Here is a 21285-nt window from a genome sequence, read left to right on the forward strand (position 1 = left end):
AAAAAAAGAAGCAAAAACTTGAACAAATGATTATCACCATCGGCTCCATCCACGGGGCCAGGCTATTGAAGAATGGGGAAAGAAAAAAAAAAGGCGGCTGCGTCCTGTAACATGTTTTACGCTTCGAATTGCCTTCAATGATCAAAGCTAATTCAATTTCCCAAACAGACCGGTATGGTAAAGCAAACAGACTCCAATCAGTGACCGCATCTGGACTTTGTTTTAAGTTCTTAACAGTGGATATATCAACCAGTAGGAATAGGTAAAATAAGAGCTGAACCAGTACGAGTAGGTGAAATGTCGTTAAAAAGAACAGCCAAAAACAGTAGGATTCTTGGCATTGCATTGCATTGATCATAAACAAAAGAAAAACAGGAAGTTCCATTTATGGCAGTGATCATACCATGTCACTAGCAGAGACAAAAAATTTCTTGTTCCCTCAACCGACTGCTACATTATTCCTCACTCAAACCGATATTAGAAATAGGGCTCCTAGAATCCATCACAACCTACAGAACATCTTTAGAAAGCAAGTTATTGGCTTGCATCTTCCTGGCATTGCAGAGCTGATCAACGCAGTCTCCTCTCTCAAAAACAGCTGCAGCTCCCATGCCGGTCCCTGTTTTAACATTTTCCCATACACCATTCTTGAACTAAACATTAACTGCAATAAATCAATCTATTAACTAAAAGAATTCAATGGCCGACACACTCACCTATGCACATGGATACAACTCCAAACCTGCAGTCTTTGCCTCGACGGTTCATCTCGTGCAACAATGTAGCCACACATCGAGCACCTAAGAAAGCAAAAATAGTCAAGGCCAAGCACATTGTGCAGAATTTTGGCAACGTTGCATATCGAAGTACACATCAAGTACATCCAGAACCACACAAATGGTACTTGACAATATGTCCAAAAGCAGATCAAGAACTCTGATGCATGGAATGAGTTTGTATTTTTCTGAATGTGTGCATCCATGCATGCAGTGCGCACATGAACAGAACTTGAAGATCAAGAAGGGGGCTGCAAATCATTAGCATTAAAACAAGTCCATGTTTAACTTCATGGTCATTTAAGCCGTTGAATGCATGTGTATATACACCCATATTGTCCACATTGATATACGTATTTGAGCTATCAACGTCCCCAATAGTTGTACTCCAAAAAAACCAGCAGTAGCCCAACGAGGCAAAACCACAATCTGTCAAGGCAGGTGTGGCGGTGGCCACCAAATGGGGACCAAGAGTAATTTTAAAGTATTAAACTGAAAATTGCTAATCATCTTAAAGAATTGAAAGTGGTACAATAAATACATGCTTTTGTGTTCTAAAATTAAAAAACAAAGAAAAGAAAAGGACTATATTGGCCACTATCTAACAGTAACCTTGGCTGCAAGGCAGTCCTAGGCACTAGGCTTGGCCCAGATAGCCTAGCGAGTGCCCAACCTAGATAAATAATAAGAGAACTCCAAATGGACCAAACCTGGACTAATGATTAACGTAATTAATAGAAACCACATTGTTACAGGTTTACAGCATGATTGGAGAGCTAAAATCCAAATAAAGATTGCCAATAATATTCGTACAACAAAACTGAAACAAGTTTCATAAGCTTAATTGAAACAAATCAAAAAACACTTCAATTTGTGCTTAGATTGTCTCAACATTCATGACTGAACAAACTGATGTTGATAGGTCAGTATGCCAAACTACTCTTTAGGTTGCATATTCTAGCTGATTAATTGGGCCAAAGTCATAAGCTTACCACATATAGGTGCCTTTTTTAGCAATGGTGTTCTGTAGGATCAAATGTTTGTTGCCATACATAAATATCCTCAAACTGAAATCAGAACATAGTGGTTGGGAAATGAAGTAGTTCAAATCTACAAACTTCACAGTCATTATGGAATTGAAAAAAAGACCTTATGCTAAGACACTATGAACTCCTAGGTCTCAGTACGCAGGTATATGGACAAACTTAGCCCACTATGATGACCAAGTTTATCCAATGAAACAAGCAAGTCTAATAAACGAACCCTGAAACAGATGAGGCAAGACTCGGCTAATGACATCCATAATGATGGAAGTTCTAGTTGACATAAAACAGCTAATGCCTACAATTACAAACTGTCATCACAACTACCAGTACCACCAAAACGACTATACAGATACCACACACATAAATATACAAATGTGAAATCACGTTCCAAATAGACACAATCAAATGCAGAAACAACTATGACAAACTTGAGTTTTTAGAGTACCTGTGGCACCCAGAGGATGCCCGAATGCAATAGCACCTCCATTAACATTCACTTTCTCTGGATCTAACTCCAATTTTTTACAGCAGTACACATATTGAGATGCAAATGCCTACAAATGAACAACAGTCAATTATCTTAAAGAAATTTCGTGAACACTATAAGCACAAGATGACAAATACCACCTCATTTATCTCAAAAAGATCAATATCATTAGCTTCAAGACCAGCCGCTTTGACTGCGGCAGGGATTGCAACTGCAGGTCCGATACCCATGACAGCAGGATCAACTCCAGTAGCTACAAAACTCCTATACAGCATTCAGCAATGAAATGTCAAGAATATACCCAAACTGCCGGATAGGTACTCTGTCAATCAACAAAATCACAACATTTACACATGATCATTTTCCTAAAGATCTTAAAAGTATGATCATTTCCCTAAAGATATTAAAAATATCACTTCATATTGATCAAAGAAATGCCATTAACTACACAGGACTCCAAATCCTCAGACACATACACATACATGATACAACTCAGAGAGCACTATTAATAAAGAATATGCCCTGATGGTTCTCTGACAAATGTACAGTTTCTGTGCATTCACTAATCATGGTGATAATTAATATAAGCACCAAATCAAACTAAATGAAAATGATCGGAAGTGCAATGGTTCAGAAAAAGGTAGCAGAGGAAGAAGATAAAGAAGTAAATTTCACAAGCAGCTACCTGAATACACCAAGGATAGGAAGCCGTTTTTGCAGTGCCAAAGATCTTTTCATAAGCAAGACTCCTCCAGCACCATCGCTCACTTGGCTTGAATTTCCTGTCATTGTGAAAATCAATGGCTTAGGTTACAGTAGTCACTAACCAAGCAGAAATTAAATAAATAATTGTATGACAAGAAGGTGTAGCTTATGGACAAATACCAGCTGTTGTGGTCCCATCCTTCTTAAAAGCAGGTTTCAGCTTAGCTAGGATTGAAAGTGATGTATCTGGCCGGATGCCATCATCCACAGAAATGATCACGCTCTTTTCTTCACCAGTTTTTGGATCGATAATCTTTAAGGACAAGGTATTCAACAATTATGATGCTAAAACCTTTAGCTTATAGGAAAATGTTTATCAAACTTGTCAAACACCTTGGTGTGCACAGGAATGATTTCGTCTTTGAATTTACCCAAAGCTGTTGCTTCAGCTGCTCGTCTATGAGATTCAACCTATGAACAATCACAAATGAAGATAATAGCCTTAATCTAAGTGAATAGCAAGACCAAGACACCTGATAGCCATAGAAGGTAACTCACAGAAGCTTGATCCTGTTCCTGACGTGTAATACCATATCGATGAGCAACATTTTCTGATGTAATGCCCATTGGCAGGAGGCAATCTGCAGCTTGTGTATGACTATTTGCCTAGCCAATTAGATATAAAAGAATCCTGATAAGTTGTAATTGCTAAAGGTAAAAATATGGTACATTCAAACTAAAGTTTTAGTACTAAAAAAAAGTGTGTTAATGAAAAGAAAGACGGAAAGAAAATAAACAAACACATGATGGAACTTTGAAAAACATACTTTAGGATTGATGGGGTCTGTCCAAGCCATGGTGTTTGTTGTCATAGACTCTAAACCGCATCCAATGCCTAATAGATAATGTTAAAACATCCCTCATGAGATAACCGATTTTAATATTCGTATCATAAAAGAAACACATAGTTACCTATGTCATAGAAGCCAGCTTTTATGGCAGCAGCAACATCAGCAACAGCTTGTAAGCCAGAAGAGCACTGCCTATTGACAGTTCTTATTGGGACGGTCTCTGTATGACCAAGTAAAGCATTGAAAGGCCAGGTAGAAACATGAAAAAGCTAATAACTTCTTCTGATGTTGACTCACCAGGAAAACCAGCATAAAAAGCCGCCATCCTGCATTCACTCGCCCTCTGGGTACCTGGAGCCAGAACAGTACCAACAACAATATCACCAACTTCATTTGGATTTATACGAGTTCTGTCCAGTAATTCCTGCATTGAATAACCAAATCTTTAAGTAAAAGAACTGACCACCAGGACACAAAAAAAAGTACCAGGAAATAATTCTTTATATCTGTTTTATCTATCATAAAGTCTAGCTACTCAAAGGTTAAATTACGTAGAAAATAATAAAAAGGATAGTGGGGTAGCATGTTGAGCAGTTTTGCTAACCTTAAGTACAGATGCAAGCAAGTCCTCAGGATGTGTGTCCTTGAAGCCTCCACGTTTGGCCTTGCAAATTGCAGTTCGGTAAGCACTACAAGAAAAGAAAGCAATAACATCAGTAACCAAGAACCAGAGTGCCAATGCAGGCAGCCTGGCCTGAATCGATTGGGGGCTTGACCAGGTCAGGTTTGATGACCCAGGGGACCTAACCGCAAGAGGGGAAGGACATGTGTCATTCAGAATAGGTGAACCATTTAGTACTTACGCAACAACCACAATATCATCCCCAAAGGCAGCAGTTCTATGATATGGAGCGCTATCCCCGGCCAGACAAACTGAAGCCTGCATCAGAGACAAATTAGAGCAACATAACATGGATGAAAAGAAGGGAAAAAAGCTTAACAAAGATAAACGCCTATTTTTCTTCATTTGTTCTACGATAGGCAAACACTGCCTAAATTATGTTGTTGACAAAAAGCAGTAGCTAGTTTCTACTTTCTAGACAAAATTTAACCAAAATATATGAAAATTAATTTGAAAATTGGACTAATCACAGTGTTGAGATCAATGCAAACAAAGCTCTCAACTATTTCAAGAAAACACAGTACTCAGGACTTTGGAGAGGCAAGTGTCTTACTCTCCTTGGTATGCCAGGAGACAAAACAAAGCACCAGAATAATAAAGAGAGGATAATTGAGAAATTGTCCACTATTAAGAAGCACCAGAAAAGATGAATGGGTTCACATCAGAAAACGGCTGAACCAGATCTAATGAAACCATAGCTTAGATCACAGAAATGCCTCAACAATATAGGACATAAAAACAGCCATTTGGAAGAACTTGACATGCAAGGATATCTGTCAAGTCCTACATGGCACACCCACGGGAGCAAATTTTACTAACAGCTAGTTCAACAATTCAATCGTGTATAGCAAAGCACGCTGAGTCTAGTGGAGGTATGGACAAAAGCATGATCTACCTGAAAGCAGCAGACATGCAAATTCTCATTACCTCCACGAATTCAAATAACTCGGAGAAAAATCAGAGTATATCAGTAGAGTATCAAGTCTAATACACTACCAAGAGGCAGAATCTAATGCCACATACACGATCGAGATCAAAAATCGAAAGACTGAACAGATCCTTTTAAGTCACGAAGCAGCGAAAATAACTAAATGTCAAACTAGCAACCACAAAATTCCCTCTGACCATAAAACATGAATTCACAAATCGACGTAAATTGCAAGTTCACCTCAAAGTTCAACCTCCCAAAAATGAGTAAATAAATGAGCAAAAAATTTTCTAAAAGGCAACCAAACCAACTCCATTCGAGAACCCATTATTCCTTAGAAGATAAAAAAAAAATACAAAACTTTACAAAAAAATATAATAAGATCAAGGTCGTGAAGCATATAAAGAAAAAACGACAGAGATAAAATTACTTGAAGAGTTGAATCGTGGAGGCAGGAAGGAAGGGGCCTCAGATGACCCAACAGAACCCTCTGCCTGCTCGCTGCCTTCTCCATTCCTCGTCCCACCGACAGAGATAGGCAGATCGAGAGAGAGAGAGCGCGCGTGAAGGGGAAGCTCCGAAGCGAAGGAGAGTCTACTAAAGAACGTGGTCGGTATCCTTGCGTTATGCGTGTATTTGCCGGTACAAATCGTATCGGCGCTAGAGCGCAACGATTTCTTTGGTGCCGATGATCGATATGTTTATCTTTACTGCCCTCGAATGAAGCCTTAAGGCTTCCATTCCTTGTGCTTCTTCGATTTAGATTTAGAGTTGCGTCGGTCTATGAAAATAGAAAGAGAGACATGCTGTTCCATTAGCGATACTATGTTTCATTGACGGAATTAAAAAATTTTAGCTAAGAAACACTGTTGTAGAAATTTTTATATCTAATACAATATATATATATAAGCAAATAATTGTAAGACAGTTATACAAAATTAAGAAAAATATTTCTGGCCTAGGCAACCGCTTACACCAGTGGTTTTTTTATTGATATATCTTTCTCTTTTCTTCCAAATTTTCCTTTTCCTTCGGCGTCTACAAATTTCTTAATCAAAATTCTCATGTTTGAAGGAATGGGAAATTTTGTTTCCCGAATCAGGGGTTCAGCTGATACGTATCGGTCTGCTGTATCGCCCAGAAAATTCGAGGAAAATGACAGAGAGAGGTTGGCCTTGGCCGCCTCCACTGAGACTGAGACCGAGACCCGTCGCCCGTCGTTTTGGTCAAACACTTAAAAGCCTTAGGACCCGTTTGATGATCTGAAATAAGTTTTCCATCGTTCATTTGATAGCCTGGATTAGTAATTCCCGAAAACATTTTTATTGTTTGACGGAGCAAGACAATATTTCCGGGTTCAAAAACATTACCGTTGGGTTGCTGAAGTAACAGGATTTTAAATACGACGACAAGAACCGGAGGAGGAGAGGCGGTTATCCATGCAGCTACGTGAATCAAATCAGCGTCGGAATAAGATTCACTAAAAAAAGTGTGCCTTGTTTTAAATAGTCAAATAAAACACAGACAGAAAAACAAAAAAATAATGTAAAAAGCACAAACACCTAATAGAAAAAACAAAATGAAACCAACAAACTATGACATGACAGTCGCGATTAACCCATTCATTTCAAATATTCAAACTTAATTCATATTTGGATTTGCATTGTGAAACAAGCCATAGAGAATGACATACAAAGTACAGTCCTGCGGAACAGATGGAAATCACATCATTTTCCTAACAAACAGCATGTTTTACAAATTGGAAAAGGAAGTTCGTTTCCTATGCCTTACTTATTCTAAGGAAAAGGTTTCCAGGCTCCCGAACTGGCCTAAGAAAATTTGGGTATTCGATTTTAGTAAAACTTAAGACAACCCAACTAAAGCCAAACCAGCCTTGTCCGAACCCATTCCCTAGGCCGTATTCGATTTTAGTAAAACTTTTCTAATATAAGTTTCATACGGGAAAACATATTTCTACTCTTCGCATATTAAGCCACGGGAAATCCTTTTTAATTTATTTTCCTATTGGATTAAGATCTACTAAGATGGTGGTTTTCTACCTTCATCAGCAACCTGTTCTTGAATCAAATCACTTGTTTAACCCCACTAACAATTGATATTCAAGTGTGGCACATGTATGTATACATATATATATATACACGAACGGCTTTTCTCAATGTGTTATTTATTGTATTGCACGTACTTTTAACATATTCACATCTTCCCCCCAACAAAGAATAATAATTTAAAGAAAATGATCTGATTTGGTTGAAAAGTTAACTTTCAAATGCATTGTTTTTTTAAACATAAAATTTTAAAAATAATATGTCGGGAAGCACGTGGAGCTTGTTTTGAATGCAATAATTGTTGAATAATTCGCAACAAATATAAAAATAAAATTACTGTATATCTAGCTAAGAGAGTTAGTTAAGACCCTTTTCACGGCAGAGAGGCTCAATTCAACCAAGGTTGTTGGGAGGTAGGGTCTCCACCATTTGTTAAAAAGGAATCATATATACACGACAAAAAAGATGTACAAGAGTAACAGGGATACATGCATCTATCTAAAAAAAACAGCTAACACAACAACCCCTCACAATTAATAAAAAAACCAAGCTAAGCCAAGAAAAGGCATGATAATTGAGCATATAAAAGGATCAACTTGTGGAGTATTTGTCAAAAGAGTCTGAGCATTCTCTTACCAGAGAGCCGATGTTGAAAGGAATTGTATCATTTTTGAGCATCCAGTGGTGGCTGTGGTCAACTAAAAAGCTTCATTTCTCAAGCCAGTTTTTTCTACCATCAACAATAGACTTGAGGCGTCTAATCCATTCTTTGTTGTTGGAATGGATGGCAAGGGGGATGGGGCTGGTGGAGCGCACAATTTCCTCCCAGTTGAGAATGTTAAATTCTGCATCATCGACACCATAGCACGCTTCTAAGGACAAAGCTCAGTCATGAGTTAAATATTTAATGTCTGATTTTCCACCTAACTTGCGACCTGTTTTTCCACCACTTGCAAGGGTATCGGCATTACATCATCCCTGGGATCATTTGGCGATTTGTTTTTATTTTTAATTTTTAACAGAGAAAGTTGAAGTGCAGCGGGGATGGCATCTCGAATCACCAAAACAAGCCTTGTACTTTATGAGATGAAGGGTTGAATGGAGACTTCAACCTCATCGGACGATGGGTCTCTGCTCCTGAATATTGACATATGTTGGGAAAAAGTCCCTGAAAGATATGGAGAAATGAGCTGTATTGAGTGATGGAGGTGGACGGGCTTCTTGGCCTGTTTTTATAAACTGACATTTGAATACCATTTATGAATCAATAATATCATTCCACAATAGCAATAACTTGTATTGCTTTCCCAACAACCTAACTATTATGTGAGGGTATAGCATAGCTAATCAATTCGATGTTACTATCCTTGATTACAAATGGTGGCAGACAATAATGATAGAGAGAAAGAGAGGATCGTGGGGGTCGTAGGTAGTTGTTAGTGGTGAAGACAATGACGGTGGAAGTGATGTGAGATTACAAATGACATCAACATCCTTATTGTGAGTGGTGGAGGTAGGATTTTTTTTTAGGGCGGACCAAACTGTCCGTGGTTGGGCTAAGAAAAGCAACGGGTCGGGCCAAACTAAAAAAGTTTGATTTTTTCAATATATATTTTTTTCCTGTGGTCACCCACTCACCTCATACCACATATATGGCAAAAATTCATAATTTATCATTAAATATGAATCAAATCCTTATTTTACCTTTTTGCATTGAGAAAATATATGATTTAAGACCAAACGAATAAGGGTATGATCCTAAGAATCTTTAGGGTTTTGCATCAAGGACAAAAAAATTCCTTTTATTAGGTTGTGTTTGATCATATCTAAGATTTTGCATAAAAATGTGTGTTTTGAAAGATTCTCAATTTAAATAAATTGAGGATTTTAATAACATGGATTTTAAATTCATACTATATATTAAAAACCACGACTTTAAGATCAAATGGGAGAAAAAGGTCCGACCTTAAATCCATGGAGATTTCATATCGCTACCATCCCTGTGAAACAACACAACCTTAAAAGAATTGATTTGCTTGTTAAAAAAAATAATTTCACATAACGGAGCTCAAAATAATTAAATTGGGTTGGAATGTGAAAGGGGACCCTTTCTTGTAAAGGCAAAGAAAAAATTATTTTTGTTGGAAAATGATGAAAGTATTCATTTTTTGTACGAAAGGGTACCAAAAAAAAATGGCGCTGCTCTCAAAATTCGCTTGTCTTATGTGCCATTTTGTAGTCAAAATTTTCAAAAAGATGCATAATTTTGTAAAAATAACAAAAAACGTGTTTAAATAATTAAATTTGAAGAGCTTTCATTTGATAGCCTCTTCTTCGGATTCCCGTCGTCTCCCGTTGCACATTACTTTATTATCCTAAGGGCTTGAGTTGTGAAACATCATCTTCCCTGTACACGTAACCTTCTCCTGTTAGGGGATTGATTCGGGGAAGAAGCTGTTCAATCGTCTTCATAACTTGATATCATTTGGGTTACATATTCAAAAGAACTGGTCTTATGAAAACTAGTTTTTTAATTAATTTTTAAAAACTTATTTGTGTGTTTAGATAAAGAGGCCAAAACATTTTTTTTTTTTAAACAATGTGGGAGGTGCCAGATTATTCATTCCTTCTTGAAAAATAAGGTTTTCTCAAAATAAGTTTTGACAAACTCATTTTTTGGTATCATGCGAATCTGAGGCAAAATGTTTGAATCTAAGGCAAAATGTTTTTCTTCAAAATTTATGCGCCATTTTTGCAAGATAGTTAACATCAATGGCATTATTCAACTAAATACATTGAGACTAGTAAAATATTAAGATGAAGTACACAAAAAAAAAAAAAAGAAAGGGAAAATCCCTTCCGTTTCCAACCTGTCTACTGAAATTCCATTTATGATAAATTAATTTTATAAGAATGAAGAGAACTGCATTTTCGGTCCAGTAAGATCCAGGCCTGGAATCTGGATATTGTGTTTATGGCTCAATGGATCAAAGTCGGACCGGGTCAAATCCACCTGGGTCCCGCGCAAGGGGGACCCATAGTCAGGCCTGTTTTCAGTAGGACGAGGCATCATCCCTTGCCTCGTTGAACTGATCACAACTGAAGCGGATCTGACAGATCCAGAGCCATCGGGAGCCCTGATTCCGAACCAAATCGGACCCATCTACCCGTACTTTCGAGGTCCATTTTACGGCCGACAGATCTGACCCAACTTTATGCGCATCCAAGATCCAAATCCAACATCCAGGATCCATTTACCAGTTTCGTAATTTGGTTTTAGACGAGCTGCACGGATTCAAGTTCGATCCTTCTTGGCTTGAGCCCGCAGGCCTTGCCCAAGTATAAATGGGAATAACCCACCCGACCCGAAATATCAAACTAAATCCAAAATTGATCCGATCCAACTTGTGGCACTTTTTTTTTGGCACTTTCACTAAAGCGTCTTCGTTCTGTCTTCTCCTCTTTCTCTCTGGCGACGTCGTCCTCTTCGTACTGAACTAGGTACGGATCTTCGTCTTCCCCTCCTTTGAGCGCCATCTTTGATCTCGAAGCCGAGCAGGAACTGCTTGCTTATCATATCGCAATTCTTTGGGGTTTCTAGATTTATTTGTCTGCTTTCTTGCGAGAGAATTCCGGTTTCAGGTCGCTGCACATCATGGCGGGAAAGTTAGGGTTGAAATGGCGGGTGCCTTGGGTTGTCGTTTTCTTGGGTCAGGGTCTTAGTTGCTTCTTGTGGTGTTGATGGCGGCGCATGGATTTTGTTTTTGCAGGCAATGTCGGTCGTCTCGGTTCATCAGTTGGCGTCGTGCATCACTTGCCATGCTTGGAGCCCCGATCACTCAAGTAATGCGATCTTTATCGGAAGTGGCTTGGATTATTTCATGCGTAGTTCGTCTTCTTCGTTTATCCGTTTTTGATCCGTGGATTTGTTTCGAGAAATTAAATCTCGCAATTAGGAGGAAGAACATTGATTTTTCTTGTTTTTTTTTTCTTATATTATCCCCTCGGTTTTTCATTTTTTAGGGAATATTTTGGATGATGGTGAATTTTGTCGTGCGTCGTTCTAGTGAAATGGGATTTTCTTATCTTTTTCCAACATAAATTGCCTTTGTGCGAATTTTATACTGAAAAGTGGGATGGAGTTTCGGGATTACTTGAATGTGTTTTGAGATTCCCGGGAAAATATTATGTAAGTTTATAAGTTCTTCAACCGAAAACCATGTGACACCACATAGAGGAGAAAATAGATGGTATGGAAGATGATGCATGGTAGGAAACTTTGTTGACCGTTCTCTTTTCGTAATTTTGTGATTGTATTCCTAGGCGGAGCTTTAAGATTGGAGGTATTTATTGTCGAAGGCATGAGAAAAGATTGTTATGCTGTCAATACTAAATGAATTCTCAACTATTGAATTTGGACCGGGCCATACACCTCATATGCTCTCTCTCTCTCCCCCCTCCTGAGATTTCCCTCACCATTCAATGCCTTCAATTTATTTGGTTGTGTACTACTGTTTGTTCGTTTTCTCCATGTTCTCTTTTTTCGTTTGTTTATGCAAATAACCGCTTTCTCTGTTTTACAGTGATTGCCTTTTGCCCGAACAATGATGAAGTTCATATATATGTTGTTTCGTCTGACAAGTGGGAGAAATTGCATGTTCTACGGAAGGTATGCCATTTTTTTGTTCAACAAATAAATTAGGAAATCTTTATTACATGAAAGGTCATATAGCACAATAAATTGTTCCTGGAGAATCAGATATGTAATTTTGATATACATGTTCATGGCCATGGATATGTTTACTATTACATTAGATCTTTATACTTTGCTATCTAAGTCGGCACTGACATAAGTCCAATAAGCCAACGAATGAATCTGACCACTCTCAAATGAAGGGTGAACATTGCAAGGGCGAGATGACATATCCAATTCTCTCATACACATTTTATTTTACCATTCTTACAAGCCATCCAGATATTTGACCCAATAAGCAGTGAAACAAGGGCATATTAGTGACTACGGCAGTCTAGTATCAAAAGATGGCCAAAGTATTTAAAACAGAAATAAAAATTCACATTTCCATTGCCTCATTTTTTTTCCCTTCAGTATCCTTTTATGCTTCCCTAGTGCAAATGACAAATAAGATTGCAAAGAAGATATCCGTAAGCAAAGCTGTGTATCCAGGAAAGGGGATGTATTCTGGAGAGAGACCGGTGGATGGATGATGCAGTTACTTTCAGATACCATCCCATTTAGACTGAAGGCTACAAAATTTGTTATAGTGAAAGGTAGATAGGGATCTGGAGATGGGGATATCAGACATGCATCTAGTTCTCATTGGAAAGCAAGAAGCTGAATGTTCCTTCCATTTCTTGCTTGAAGCTGGTACCTGATTGGCTCTAATAGTTAGGCCTCTAGCCCAGCTTGTTTCACCTATAGGTCAATTTATTTCCTTCTCATTGCAACTTGTCCCTTTCTGTAGAATGTCTGGATATTGGGTTCCCTGGTATGAGTGATTTCAGATCCTCATCTATCTAATTTTTTGGTTCTTTGACCACCTCTGGTAGATTATTTCAAACTAACTATCAACAGGATGCTTGCAAAGCAATGAAGAAACCACTTTTTTTCTTTGAGACTTAGTCACCCATCATGTATGATTTATTGTATTGAGTAGTCTTTTAATGCTTTGTTTCCATCTCGCCTCTGATGCCCTAGGCTCCTGTTTTGCTATGAGGGTTGCAATTGTTTTTGCTTCTCATTCCTGGTTTTTTTTTTTTTTTTTTTTTTTGTCTTGTCTTGCTTTGTCAATTCGTTCTTCTTACAGATGGAACCACAACTTTGAATTTCATGAGGTGCATGAGCTGCATCAATTTTGCAGAAATGTGATTTATGTATCTAGTCATTGTTAACGTTTTTAAATGACAACGTTTATTTCCAAAATGACTCTAAATGACAATGTCTGGTTGTGATATTTTCAAAATATTTACAGGAAATAATTTTGCAGCATTAACGTGCTAATATCCAATATTTCTGGTTTCTAGAAAATCTTTATTTATATATTTTATGTGTATATATTTTTATTTTACAATTTTAAATTTTAGGATAGGTCATATGTTTTCATCAATATTTTGTTAGAAAAGTGAAAGACTCATATTTTTTTTTAAATTTTCTTGTTATCTCTAAAAACTCTTGACTTTTCTAGATCTACTCAAGTAAAACAAAACCTAAAGCAAACTATTAAGAAGAGAAATTGCTAAGAACAATATTGGTGACAATGATTTAATCTCAACTTTATTGTAGTCTTTCATTTGCTCCAATACACCTCACAAGGGCATTAGGCGTGAGATGCATATGTTTGTTTTGCATAACACTTGTTCTACCTGTATGGATTCAAAACATTTATGGAACTTAAAATATGAGGTTGATATAAGGAAAGGGTGACAGACTTCAAAGTGGAGGAATGCATGTGACATCAAATTCACTTTGCGCGTAGCTATATAACCATCAGATTATATTGGTTAGTCAAAATGCTATACCGTGTCATGAGCTTGTGATGTTTCTTGACCATGGTATTCTTTTCTCTTTTAATGAGTGGTTCTTTAATGGCTATGTACAACATTTGTTCTATGTCTATGCATTCACAGTAGTTGTGGAATTTAAAATGTGAATTTGATATATAAGGTGAGACAATGATGGGTGTCAAAGTGGGGAATCCATATAATACCAAATTCACATTACGTGCAGCTATGTAGCTATCAAATTATACTGGTTAGTCAAAAAGCTGTTTTCACTTTTCCACTATTAGGTATTGCAACATGTGCCTATGATGTTTCTTGAACCATGGTAGTTTTTCCTTTTCTAATTAGTAGTACTATAATTAAGTGATGTATTTCTTTTTTTTTTACTGCTGAGCATCTCTTCTTAATTGGCTCACAGCACGATCAAATTATTTCTGGCATTGATTGGGGTGTGCTTTCAAATAAAATCGTTACAGTTTCACATGATCGAAATTCGTAAGTTTCCATACAGATTATGGTTGTTGATACTTGTAGCTATTTGTAAATTGCTTGAATGACAAAAATTAACCCAAGAATTGATTGTCTATTTTATTTTTTCTGCAGCTATGTCTGGAGCCAAGATGGGCCTGAATGGGTGCCTACGCTTGTTATTCTTAGACTTAATCGCGCTGCTCTTTGTGTACAGTGGAGTCCCAAAGGTATTTTCTTACCCAATAGCATTTTATTTTTTAATTTTGCTTTGTAAATTATCTGTTTATTGGTGTTTATATTCGTATCACCTTTATTGGTGAATACTTGAAACTATATAAAAATTGTTTTTGAAAGAACTCTAAAGATATGACATGGTTGCAATAATTTGAAAAATCTGCCCGGTCGTTTTATAGTACTTTTGTGGTTCTTTCTCATATTTGGAGGAATCTAAGTCTGGTTTCTATAAGTGGATAGGTAGTTGGCTAGCTAGCTTCTATAAAAGTATAATTAGAAGGGAAACTTCTCAAGCATCCCTCGCAAATAAAAATGATAGGGTGTCTATAAGTTCCTTTCATGCGAAGGGAGATGATGGGGTTTTGCCAGACACTTTTTTGGAAAGAACAAAAAGCATTTAGTGTGCAAATTGTTTCAGTGACAGAGTAGACATGTTTTAGGTTAGGTTGTTTTGGGAAACAAACTCTATAGTTTAGGCCAAAAGAAAAGACAGTTATCCATCTTGGTGGTGAATGTTAGTAGACATTTTTGTCTGTGAAAGGAAAACACACACTACACATTCCATTCCCTTTGTAATATCCCTTTTGATAACTGCAATTCTTGTATCCAAGCCGATTAATCTGTCATTTGAAATGTAACGGTGGTCTTTTCCTTACATGTGTCTTCCAAATCAATGTAGCCTTGACTTTTCAGAATTAATTTTGCATAAAATATAACTCTATTAAAATTTTTCTTCTGACAGTTGTTTGTCACATTGTCTAGAGAACAAATTTGCGGTTGGAAGTGGGGATAAATTTGTTTCTGTGTGCTACTACGAGCAAGAGCACAACTGGTAATTGCTTCTTTCTTTTGTGAAAATTTGGTTTATTTAGCTGTTATGACAGGAGCGTCATTCAAGCTTTGGTTGTATGACCCTATTGGCCCTCCGGTAGTGAAATATTCCATTTTTGTCTCATTGTTAATCATATTTCTTTTTATTGGCCTGTGAACAGTCTTTGCATAGTGTTCTGATTGTTTTGGTCAGGTGCTTGCATTGATTTTTTGCTAGTTCAATCATACATTTTCTAGTTTCTCATACTTTTGCTTTTCCAAGTGTGTGTGTGTGCGTTTTCTTTTTTTAGATTTAAGAGTTGTTGCCTGAAAATTTCTCTTTTTCTTAGAATTTCATTTTTTACCCCTTCCATTTATTGGTGAAGCCATTAAAATATTGCTTCTCAATCTTGATCCTGATGATTGAGATGATTATATAATCTCTTTTATGGGGCTGATTGTGTTAATTTTCAAGTTGGAATCTGACTTAGAAATATGCTGCAGGTGGGTCAGTAAAATTATACGGAAAAAGCACAATTCATCAGTTACTGGTGTAGCATGGCATCCCAACAATGTGAGTTGTTTCTTGCTTTGATCGTATTGTTGTTAATACCTGTGATCCATGCAACAGATGGTTGTCATTTTGACCTTGTTAGTTTTATCCTTTTTTTTAAAAAAATATATTTCACAGACGATTCCTGTAGGCATTCGTAACAACAATGTTTGAGAACTCATAAGAACCATATTCGTGCTAATAGATTTTGAGTACTCATGATAACCATATCATCTGAATTCAATTGATTAGGCAGGTTCACATGTTGCCACTACAACAGTAACCAAGAGGTGGGTGACCAGTTGACAGCTAGTAGTTAACATTATGAAGTTCTTTTATTGTTTATTGTAAATGTTGCAGTTTTGAAGGTTATCCAATAGTTTGATCTGATAGATAATGATGGTTCTCATAGGTTATTTTATTTCATTTCTCTCATGTATGTGTGTGGGTGTGTGCATGTGGATGGATGGATCTACTTGAAATCCTTAAGGCTGTCTGAAGAGCTAGGGCTATTTTTATGGGGCTTCAATTATCCATGTGATTCTCTGTTTCTTAATACTTGTTTTAGGATTTTCTTGCAACAACATCATCTGATGGGAAATGTCGAATTTTCTCTACTTTCATCAAAGGTGTTGACTCAAGGTATGTTAAACTTGTACTGAAATAGTTACAGGTTGTTCTATTGTCATCACTATCTATGTTTCTGTAACTCTACTAAGTCAAAATTCTGCTATGGAACTTCATTTAGGGGTTCGGAAGCAGCATCATCCTCAGAAACAAAGTTTGGAGAGGTATTGCATGAACCAATTTTTTACTTTGCATGGCATAGTAATTTCTTTGTCTTTCCTTTCACGCCTTTGCCCTTTAAATGTAGGATAGAATTGTCACAAGTGATGTTGTGCACATGAGGATATGTGATAAAGATGTGGATGTATGAAGAACCTGGCATTATCTATTGTTGAAGGCATCACAGTTATCTGTCAATTAGTATGTGTTTGCAGATAAACCGGGCTGTCATGGACATGGATGTCGTACTAATTTTTTGTCCATGTTCTTAATAACCTTTGTTGTCAACCTATGGACTGGTCGGTCCAACTAGTCACCTAGTCGTCTTAGGCACTGGTCGACCACCAGTCCTCAGGTATTAGTTGGTTCGGCTGGTGATGGGAACTGTTGATTTGATTGACCAGTCAATGACTATTCACTGATCGATTATTCTCCAAAGTGGGCTTTTAAAAAAAATCTATATCTTTAACCATCAAATGTGTAATTTTACATTCCCTTTCTTTGTAATAGTTTTACTACAATCCCTTCTCTCTCTGTGTAATCCTGCAACTCCTGCATATTTTCTGTACTCCTCATTTCCTTCTCTCTCTCTGTGTACTCCTACAGTCCTACTACTAAAACAACCTTTGCTCAGATGAAAACTTTGGCCTATAACAGAATTTTATGAAATATGGCGGTCATCACTACACTTTTGGTGTTTTGTCTAACATTATGTTTGTTTTTTGAGAGATTTTTCGCGTGTATTACTTAGTACTACCTTATTCTTAAAATATGCTTTCCTGATGGATTTCCTCATTTTTCCCCTGATTGTCTGTTGAATATTTTTTGGATGGCTGATTTATTTTTTCCTTCATATTTAAATTTTATTTTCATTAGTGGATGGTTGTTTGACTATTATTAATTGTGTCTTCTTGTCATATTTTTAACTGGCAAAATTCTTTTCATGTTCAGAAAATTTTGCAGTTGGATCTTTCTTTTAGCTGGGCATTTGGTGTCAAGTGGTCTCCTAGCGGCAATACACTTGGTTATGTAGGTCAGTTATTGATCTCCTTTCCCTATCAGCATGTGGGATATGTTCCTGGTTATTCTAACACGTTCTTGCTAAAATATAAATAGCAGATTTAATGGCACCTATTATTGAGAGAGAATCAAAATAATGCATTCTGATACGTTTATTTGTTCAAATTCATTTTGTTGCGCTAAACTTAAGAACTTTTTCTGTTTACTTATGGGAAGATTTCTGGTCTTCCTCTGTTATTTTACTTGAGAAAGTTCTATCTTTGAAGATGTGAATATGTTTATCTGAAATAGAAATTGTTAGCTGCAACTTAATTCAGGGCGTGAAAACGTGGAATGTGACTTTCACTATTTCCTGTCAATGGTACATTTAAAGTTGATAGAATTTAGTAATGAACAGTATACTGTGTATGTTTTATTGCTCTTGCTGAAATTTCCATCCTTAATCAGCTCAATTGTTCTATGATATGGAAAATATATTACAATGGACAATAACGGTAAAATATCAGTCCTAAGAATAAAATATCAGTCCAAATATCTAAATCGATGCAACTATACCATTTTTTCTTCTGTTTGTTTTTTTGTTTATGCAACTAATGCTTTGTTACAAATTTGGTTTTCGATGATGATCGTATGCAGTTCTGTGTCATTGCAGGTCACAATTCAATGATTTTCTTTATTGAAGATATTGGTCCGGCAGCATCAGCTCAAACTGTCTCTTTCCGTGATTTGCCTCTTCGTGATGTGGGTCAGCATCCTTCCTTTTCTTATGCTGCATATATAACTCCAAAAAACTCTTAACTAAAAGTTCATTCACCTGAGAGTTTGTGCTGTTTGGTCGACATTCCAGGTGCTTTTTATTTCTGAGAGGATTGTTGTTGGTGTGGGATTTGACTGTAACCCGATGATTTTCACAGCAGATAAAAGAGGCATATGGTATGTTACGACGGTGTTTATCAACTTATCCTCAATACCTCTGTATGGTGTATCTAACAAGTATTGTTCTATTGAAATGCAGTTGTTTTCCCCTTTTTTTTTTTCACTGTTGATTTTTTCATGCTACTGTTTAGGAGCTTTATTAGATTCATGGATGAGATAAAGGTTCCAGCATCAAGCTCAAGATATGGTTCACAGGTTTGTGTGGGAAATAATTTGGTAGCTGTTTGATTCTGAAATGAGATTGCTATTTCTGATATTATTCGATATTTCCTGCTTGGTTCTGCTGTATTTTGGTATTTCAGGTGCATGCGTTTCCTTTTTCCTTGATGTGGTTTCTCTATTTCAATTCTTTCATAACGGCATGCAGCTCTTTAACTATCTTATCCACTTTGTTGCATGTCTGGATGTTAATATTCTGGTGGTCAGTTGGCACAAGAAAATTTCTAAGTTGATTGTGAAGTCATGAACCTGTCTTCCAACCTTAGTGGTCAAAAGCTGTAGACAGGGACACGGGGTGTACGGTATAACTTCAGAAATGCCTAGGATGGTGCTAGGTGGCCAAAAACAGCAAATAAAAGAAGAAAACAAGAGGAAGAAGAAAAAGGAGAAGGTAAAGAAAAAAAAAAAGAAAAACAGGAAGAAGAAAAATAAGGAAAACAAAAAAGGGAAAAAGGAATTTCAGAACATTTTTTTTTTTCACTTGGATGCGTAGGTTCCTAGACTAGCAAAAGGCCACTGCTTAGGGCCTAGGTGCTCCTAGGCATTGCACGTAGGCACACTTCTGACTATTAAGCTTCCAACCAGAAAATTTAATGTTTTATATGCATTACATTCTGATTCTCATAGGTGACCTAAGTAATGCCTGCACTGATCCGATGATATTTTACTTGAATATCAACGAATACAAGGTCAGAATGAACTTCCTTGTGCAGAAACAAAAATGGCTAACATTGGAACCATGATGCAAGGTATAAAACACAATGTGGCGGTTCTTTTCTTGATATTTAAGAGGTGAAAATATGGACATGTATTTCAAGGTTGGATGTAATGCAACCTAGCAGATCCTACATTCTTGGATGATTGGATGTAGTGCAATCTAGGAAGTCCCCTAGCGGGTCCTACGTTCTTCAACTTGGACTGTGGCTATTGCAGAAATGAAATATTTGTTGACCTGTGTAATGTTGCTGAGCAAGTTTCAATTTAAACCCTTTGAGGACTCGTAGTTACTGTTATTATATTATTGGCATGACATTTGATAATCTCTCTTGTTGGTTAAAAAATTTGAGTGTCTAGTTAGCAGCAACATCTAAGCCAGGGTCTTAGTAACCTTGATTTCCTGCTTGCTTCTTGTATTGAACAAATTTGCAGATTGTACAGTTTTCCATGTAATTCACTGCGGCACTGTTTGGATGTCATGTTTTCCAGTTTTCTGAAGCTTTTGGGAAGTTGTATGGTCAATCAAAACATGGTGCAAGCAGCGACACAGTTGAACCATCTAGGCCTCGCGGTGGTGCTCATGAAAACTGCATTAAGTACGTGTTTGAATTGTTTTTTCTGCTCCAAATGTGCTTTCTGTTTTTAATTTGTCTGGAAAGACAGATTTTTTTGTTACTAGTACAATAAGTTTATGGGTTTTCTGCTTTTTAGCTGTATTGTGCCACTATGGAAAGATGGAGAGAGCGCTGTCAAACGTTTCAGCACTTCAGGTATTGCACTCATTTGTCATACAACAGAGGCATCTGTTCAAAAATTTGGAACGAACCTGGATAACGTAGAATTTCAGGGTGGACTCCGATAACGCACGATGTTATCCAACAGAAGTGACCCAAAGAGGATCACATGAGCCTCTCTACCGTGGCCACTTTATGTTCTGGTTGAACTCTGAATTCATGCAAGAAACAACTCTCTCTGAATTCGTAATGAATATAACCATGAACAGCAGCTCAAAAAGTCGATTTCCTATATATGTTGTCTCATTTAACTGCTTGCTGTGCTGATGCTTTACAGGTTTGGATGGGAAGATTGTAATATGGCAGTTGAATGAAGAAACCTTTGCTTGACTGGCAGTGATGACAACTACTGGACAGCCATTTCATTGAACCGCGAAAGAATCACAACTGCCACCGAGTAGCATCCGACAGCGTTTCTGCAAGTTAAGAAAATCACACCTTCGGGCTGGCAAGCGTCCAACTCATTCCCCTGGATATCATTAAAAAATAATAGTTGGGCAGTTTTTGGGGGACACGGATGATTTTCATATTATCTGTTGTAATTTTAGTTTCTGGTACCGTTGTGTTGTATGTGTGTCTTAGCGAGCTTTTTGTAGCCAATCCAATGTAGTAGCTTCTTGGCTTGGCTTTGCATAGGAAGGAGAACGAAAGATAACATATTTATACATACATTCATCTGTTTTTA

The 21285-nt window shown here is 37.1% G+C and overlaps 2 protein-coding genes across 2 annotated transcripts; one reads left to right on the forward strand and one right to left on the reverse strand.

The window, feature by feature from the left end:
- Positions 1 to 303: 303 nt before the first annotated feature.
- LOC116253541 (3-ketoacyl-CoA thiolase 2, peroxisomal-like) lies at positions 304 to 6156 on the reverse strand. The gene is made up of 14 exons (XM_031628395.2): positions 5906 to 6156; positions 4729 to 4805; positions 4470 to 4554; positions 4163 to 4289; positions 3987 to 4085; positions 3842 to 3909; positions 3573 to 3680; positions 3408 to 3485; positions 3195 to 3327; positions 2995 to 3091; positions 2450 to 2573; positions 2268 to 2376; positions 717 to 800; positions 304 to 619 (listed from the first exon to the last, which is right to left on the reverse strand). Exons 1-14 carry the CDS (start codon positions 5987 to 5989, stop codon positions 510 to 512), a joined length of 1383 nt encoding a protein of 460 aa, XP_031484255.1. The 5' UTR covers positions 5990 to 6156; the 3' UTR covers positions 304 to 509.
- A 4778-nt stretch (positions 6157 to 10934) lies between these two features.
- Positions 10935 to 21285, forward strand: LOC116253493 (actin-related protein 2/3 complex subunit 1A-like). The gene is made up of 16 exons (XM_031628322.2): positions 10935 to 11042; positions 11312 to 11384; positions 12125 to 12210; positions 14479 to 14555; positions 14664 to 14758; positions 15528 to 15597; positions 16080 to 16149; positions 16697 to 16770; positions 16877 to 16919; positions 17866 to 17947; positions 18587 to 18675; positions 18782 to 18867; positions 19002 to 19065; positions 20296 to 20402; positions 20518 to 20576; positions 20878 to 21285. The coding sequence occupies exons 2-16, from the start codon at positions 11315 to 11317 to the stop codon at positions 20928 to 20930; spliced, it is 1125 nt and encodes a 374-aa protein (XP_031484182.1). The 5' UTR covers positions 10935 to 11042; positions 11312 to 11314; the 3' UTR covers positions 20931 to 21285.

The sequence above is a fragment of the Nymphaea colorata genome, chromosome 4 (genome assembly GCF_008831285.2).
Source record: "Nymphaea colorata isolate Beijing-Zhang1983 chromosome 4, ASM883128v2, whole genome shotgun sequence".
Classification (NCBI taxonomy): Eukaryota; Viridiplantae; Streptophyta; class Magnoliopsida; order Nymphaeales; family Nymphaeaceae; genus Nymphaea; species Nymphaea colorata.

Excerpts from the sequence above, each read along its gene's own strand:
- LOC116253541 (XM_031628395.2), bottom strand. The coding sequence starts at position 5,989 with ATGGAGAAGGCAGCGAGCAGGCAGAGGGTTCTGTTGGGTCATCTGAGG. Across the intron at positions 4,290-4,469 it reads TGCTTGCATCTGTACTTAAG|GAATTACTGGACAGAACTCG; the intron begins GTTAGCAAAACT and ends TATTCAATGCAG. Across the intron at positions 3,910-3,986 it reads AGCTGGCTTCTATGACATAG|GCATTGGATGCGGTTTAGAG; the intron begins GTAACTATGTGT and ends ATTATCTATTAG.
- LOC116253493 (XM_031628322.2), top strand. The coding sequence starts at position 11,315 with ATGTCGGTCGTCTCGGTTCATCAGTTGGCGTCGTGCATCACTTGCCAT. Across the intron at positions 16,771-16,876 it reads ATCAAAGGTGTTGACTCAAG|GGGTTCGGAAGCAGCATCAT; the intron begins GTATGTTAAACT and ends AACTTCATTTAG. Across the intron at positions 20,403-20,517 it reads GCTCATGAAAACTGCATTAA|CTGTATTGTGCCACTATGGA; the intron begins GTACGTGTTTGA and ends TCTGCTTTTTAG.